Source organism: Parasteatoda tepidariorum, chromosome 6 (genome assembly GCF_043381705.1).
Source record: "Parasteatoda tepidariorum isolate YZ-2023 chromosome 6, CAS_Ptep_4.0, whole genome shotgun sequence".
Taxonomy (NCBI): Eukaryota; Metazoa; Arthropoda; class Arachnida; order Araneae; family Theridiidae; genus Parasteatoda; species Parasteatoda tepidariorum.
This window is the reverse complement of record NC_092209.1, coordinates 79,701,039-79,707,389: the sequence shown is the minus strand read 5'-3', so window position 1 is coordinate 79,707,389 and position 6,351 is coordinate 79,701,039. Positions and strand designations below refer to the sequence as shown.

The 6,351-nt window shown below is 33.7% G+C and overlaps 1 protein-coding gene across 1 annotated transcript; it reads left to right on the top strand.

Annotated features, from left to right (window-relative positions):
- The first annotated feature begins 227 nt into the window (after positions 1 to 227).
- LOC107446181 (cuticle protein 14) lies at positions 228 to 5,413 on the top strand. The gene is made up of 3 exons (XM_071181863.1): positions 228 to 305; positions 1,760 to 1,822; positions 4,924 to 5,413. Exons 1-3 carry the CDS (start codon positions 228 to 230, stop codon positions 5,368 to 5,370), a joined length of 588 nt encoding a protein of 195 aa, XP_071037964.1. The 3' UTR covers positions 5,371 to 5,413.
- Positions 5,414 to 6,351: the final 938 nt, after the last annotated feature.

Here is a 6,351-nt window from a genome sequence, read left to right as displayed (position 1 = left end):
GTAGAGAAAAAACTATTTTGATCTGTTAGAAAAATTTGAGGGATTTTCTTAAGAGTTCAATATTGGTATACAATATTGGTATACGAGCTGCGATAGCTCAGGGGATAGAACACTCGCCCTCCAATGAGGTGAACCGGGTTTGAATCCCAGCTATGGCCGATTGATAAGAATTCCGCATCCGGCTTACATCGACCACAAATGTAAAATACCATCAATGGTAGACGATCATGGGTGAGAGTCCCCTTGCCGTCAGGATGACCATAAGAAGTGTTCGCGGTTATACTGCTCAAGTTATGCAAATGCGAGTTTGTTCCATCGAAAAGTCCTTAGCGAAGGCAAATTTCTCCCACTGTTTAATCCAGGATTTCCTTTGTCTTCTGGATTGGGCTCAAAATTACAGGGCTACGTAGTTGGTAAGCTTATAAAATTGGGTCTGGTTTAACAACGACGGTTATGAATATGAACTAGATTACTGTTATAAAATAAAACATTTGTAAATACAGTTAAGCTTAATAAGTATGAATTAAATACTAAAAATTGAGTGATAATTTCAATTCCTGAGACCAGACAAATCAGGATACGGTTTTGGAATTTGATAGCTGTTAGATTAATGCTTAATTTTCTGCACCTCGTCCGACGAGTGTTTCTATAAATGTCTTTTTTGCTTCATATTTCCTTTAATTTTGAGTGCTTTTTTCGTGAAGATTTCGTGTAAGAAAATGTGTGCTATATTTTCATTTCATTAAAAAGAGTGCCAAAATAGTTTTAAATGATATTTGCTATCAGAATTAGAAAACGGATTGCCGAGCTTCTGTTAAAGTTAAAGTGTACTTAAATGCTGAGCTTATTATAGTAAATACATTATAGTAAATACATTATAGTAAATACATTATAGTAAATACATTATAGTAAATACATTATAGTAAATACATTATAGTAAATACATTGCAATAAATCATTAGTATAACCTTACATTACTGAAATATGATATGTATAGTAAACCTCATAGAGTATTAAGTATTTTATTTCATTTTATAACCGTCGTTGAGCAGCCGACCTAAATTTGCGTTTACGACTACTAATGTTCAACTCCATAGCTTTGTAATTTTGAACCCAATCCAGAAGACAAGGGAACTCCTAGATCAAGTANTAGAATTTTCTACAGTGAAAAGTTTTCGGAACTTCAGTGTTCAAAAAAGTATACAAAAGCTAGACGTTAAGAACGTATCCAATGAGCGAGTAAAGCGAGCATCGGATTGCGAAGCCATCCGAAATGAACTGCGAAAGCAGTTCCGGGAGTTGGCGAGCACCAGCGAGCAGGGGGCGAAGCCTCCTAGTATTATAATAAATCATTAGTATAAACTTATATTACAGAAATATTATATAGTAAATCTGATAGCATATTAAGTATTTTATTTCATTTTATAACCGTCGTTGAATATCAGTCCCAAATTTGGGTTTACGACTACTAAAATCCAACTCCGTAACATTGTAATTTTGAATCCAATCCAGAAGACAAGGCAACTCCTGGATATAGAATAGGGAGAAATTTAGTAATTAGTATAGGGAGCTTACCCGCATTTGCAATACATGGAGAGGAAAACCACGAAAAATTCCCACGTTCAGCTTGACGGTAAGGGGACTCTAACTCATAATCCGTTTACCACCGTCTATCTTGCTGCTCTATCTTCTGAACCATCGCGGCTCAATATTAAGTATAGTAAATATTTATATTAAATCTGATTTTTCTTTTTTTCAGATTATCCTCAGTTGTCTTTTGATAGCAGTTACTGCAGCTGATCAGCATCATGATCATCATGAGGTGAAGATTTTTTTTATTAGATTTGTTGTAACAAATTCAAGCTCTTATTTAAAATTAGAAACTTCTGAATATATTGAAGAATTTTAATGCGTCATATTTTAAAATTGATAAACTTCTTCTCCAATCGGAAATATATCGGAAAAGCTGCTAGATAAACTTTTTTACTCTTAATATTATGCATAACGTTTCCATTTATACCTTTGTGTCTATTACGGTGGAATTTCAAAAATAGAATTTCGACCCATTTCCAACTAACTAGAGCATTTAAATGTCCACTGGAGCTCTGGTGACGTTGTAAATTTCATGTCATAACAAGTTAAGCACGATTCCTCTCCCAAAGGAATTTATTGCCAATCCAAATCCATTTTTGTCTCAGCTAAAGTGATCAAACTAGATTGACAAACTATAATTTATGTTTTTACTTTTTCATCAAATATTATTTCTCGTTAATAGAAATTTGGCCCGCTCTAACTAACTATCCCAGAAAGCATGTAACCTTACGACAATCTTGCATCGGAATTTTTTTTTCTATTGTCACGAAAATGTTTGTACTAAAAACCTTTATACAATGAAGCAAAAATATTGCTGTTTCAAACCTTTCATCCTAAAAGGATTAAAAATTATTTTTTAAAAAGTATTGTAACTTATGTAAAATGGTGTGACGTTCTAGCTGACGTCACACTAGCGATAGGATCAAATTGCATCATCCTTTAAAATTTCATGACAAGGTGGATTTTAGCTGATCAAACAAGACTTTGCAAACAGAAACCTTATAATTATCTAGATTTAAGATTATTTTCACCTTGAGACTAGCTTTATTAAAGGATTTTTTCGTGCTTCTATTTCAGCTGAGCAAACGAGACTTAGCAAAAAGAAACCTTTTAATTACCTGTATTTAAGATTATTTTCACCTTGAGACTAGCTTTATTAAAGGATTTTTTCACGCTTGAAAACCCTAAGTCAACCTCGATTTAAGGTTTTTATATAGAACCGTGTTTTCCAAGGTTTTGGATTAGGGTAATGTGTGTGGATTAGAGCAGAACTCGTTTTAAGGTTAGAAGGTTTACACGTAAGCCGCATAACAAATCTTTTTAGGTTTACATTAAAAGGTTTTTGCTGAGGGAAAATGAACCTTACTTTGCTATTTGGGTATAGAACTGACATTCCATTTTGACAAAAACCCGATAGTTGTTTCTTAAATGGTATAAGCAAAACATTTCATCAATCCAACACCCCATGTCCTTCGAATGTGACAAAATAAGTACGAACAACGATAAGATTATTGTCATTCCAGTAAGCTTAAAAAAAAAATAATATCAAAATTGTTTTTTTCTTCTCTCTTTTATTTACTTTTCGGAATGTAAGATTAAGTTTTCTAACTGTTTTGCTTCCTCTCTAAATCAACTATATAAGAACAGTTAATGGGAAAAAAACTCTTATACTATATAGTACACAAAGAGTAAAATCAACATTCGGGAGATTTACCAAATTTACGTGAGCTTCTGCACCCTCCCGTACGTAAGATTTTAAGTAATTGCGCATGTCTCAGATCAGGGAAAATGCGCATGCGTCCATGAAAAAATATCAAACTCTCGTAAGTGAAAATAAGAGATTTTTCAAAAATTCGTAAGTCAAAAGCGCTAACGTAGTGGAATATCATTTTAACTTCGCCAGCGAAGTCAAAACAAGCATTTACAATTAACGTAAGCCATCTTTTTAAAACTGTAGCATATGATTCAATATGCTTTACTATAAGTAAAAATGCAGATATATGAGCAGAAATATTTTGTAGATTATAGATCTTGATGAATTCAGGAATAACGAATGGAAATTATTATTATTATTATTAATATTTAAAAAAATATTGTTGAACTTATATTGATTATTTAGCTTCTTTTAACTAAATTGTATAGTAAAAACAAATATATTTTATAATTTCCAAATAGCGAAGATATAACTGGTTTCTTATGGAATTGGTGCAATAAATAAACTTAATATGTAAGAATCTTTGTGTAAGAATACAGAATGTCTCACTCAAGAGAACTGATACTTGTCGGGCTTAAGTTACTCGAAATAGAACGGAAAGAACAGATGCTAATGTAAGGAAAATCACGTAACGTAACGTAATGAAACCACGTAACGTAAACGACCAATCAGGATCAAGATACCCACACTACGTCACTTGCAGGTATCCCATTGCTGATAGAAATACTTTGAAAATATCAAAATGCAAACAAATAGAGCAGGAATACGCAGTGGACAGTTTATCCCTTTTTATAATTTGTTTGTATCAAATACAAACAAATTAGAGCTGGATTACGCAGTGGATAGTTTATCCCTTGTTATAATTTGTTTGAATCAAATACAAACAAATTAGAGCAGGAATACGCAGTGGATAGTTTATCCCTTTTTATAATTTGTTTGTATCAAATACAAACAAATTAGAGCAGGATTACGCAGTGGATAGTTTATCCCTTGTTATAATTTGTTTGAATCAAATACAAACAAATGCAAACAAATTAGAGCAGGATTACGTAGTGGAGAGTTTATCCCTTGTTATAATTTGTTTGTATTTTGATAATTTTAAGACATTTCTATCAGCATTTAAAGCCTCATGGTTCAGTTAAACTTCACAGTGGATTGATCGGAAGACACGGTTCCTAGTTGATAACCGAATCACTGGCAGTAGTCACTCCATTGATCAGACTGCGAAGGGACCAAGGGCGTGCAGTATCGATCCATGTTAAGCTATTCCACCATAAAGTGTTCCACTTTGCTACTTAATCGTCGGATTACTAAAAGCGGAGGAGCTATTTCAGAGGATCAAAAATTGTGATGGCATGTCATACTTTTTGATGGCATGCATTAAATCCAGTTTTAAATAGAGTTTTACTCCTATATGTGAAATCGAGAGTCGCCTGCATGTAGCTCTAGTGTGATGTAAATAAAATAATACTATTTTTCTCCAAACTTTAAATTACTTATGCAGGGTAATTTGTCACGAAAATTTTCTAACGTGGTATCCTCTTAAGGTGTTTTTAATTTTCTCTGATGATTCGAAAAACAGATTGGTAAAAACTAAATTGTTCTGTCTCGCCTAGCATCATCATGCTCACCCCTACAAGTTCGGATATGTTGCGAAAGGCAAAGACGGATCCCACCACAGACACGAGGAAGGCGATGGACACGGAGGAGTGAAGGGCAGCTACGGATACGTTGACCATCACGGAATCCACCGAGAAGTTCACTATGTAGCGGATAAGGGAGGATTCAGAGCAGAAGTCAAGACCAATGAACCCGGAACAGCCAATCAGGATCCAGCTCACGTCAAACTTCATTCTCATGCTTCTCACCATCACCATCAAGAACCTCATCATCATCACCATCAAGAACCTCACCATGCTCAACATCATCATCACCAACAACCTCACCATGCTCATCATCATCAACACCAAGAACCTCACCATGCTCATCATCATCATCACCAACAACCTCACCATGCTCATCATCATGAGCACCATGGACATCAATGGAAACATCATGCTTAAATTTAAAAAAAAAAAAAACTCTTAACCTGGGATATATGCTCAATAAATTATAGTTATTTTTTCCACGTAGTATGTAGTTACAATGCATTTTAGACTCTTCTTGTTCATCAAATAATTTCCAGACGTTAAAATCAATTGATTAGATTAATTAAATAATAAATTGATTCCTCCAATTAATTAGTAATTTTAAAAAGCAAATATTTACTAATTTCGTAATAGCACATAAACAAATTAGTTTAGATGTTTAAATATAACATTTAATATTCATAAATTCTAAAAAAAGAAGAAGAAAAAAAAACAGAATTTAAGAGAGTTCTTTCTATCTCTTTTTTCAGTAGTGTGTGTAATATAGCAACACCACCTATCTCGGGGGTGTTGAATATAGGCGGTAGCAAGATTAAGTACAGTTTGTCTAAAGTAAGAACCCCCTAGCCATTCGTCTGGAGCCGTGGTGGTGGCTATGGTTACGAGATATAACTATTTCAAGTAGGCAGAGCCGGATTATACCTTTCGTAGGCCCTAGGCACAGCCGTTTATGGGCCCTCCCCTCCTCCCCTCTTTTCAATATATATGCTAAAATTTTGTTCGTATGGAAACGTATTACGCCATTTTACATGTATTAATTTCAGAAATGACTAAAAGGCGTAAAGCTTACAGTGATTTGTACGATAATTTCGGTTTTCCTGTTCACAAAAATTTGTCAGAATCTGAGATTAAACTAAAAGCGCAAAATTTGGTGAAAATTTGCTCATCCGATTTAGAGGAAAACTTTGTAGATGAATTTTTACTATTTTCAAATTTGTATGAACATAAATCTGCAAAAGAAATGTTGAAGGATCAAATTAAAGACAAACATGTGAATACTTTTCCTAACGTTCACATTGCATTAAGAATATATTTGTCGATTCTTGGATCAAATGCAGAAGGAGAAAGATCTTTCTCCAGATTAAAATTGATAAAAAATTATTTGCGTTCAACAAT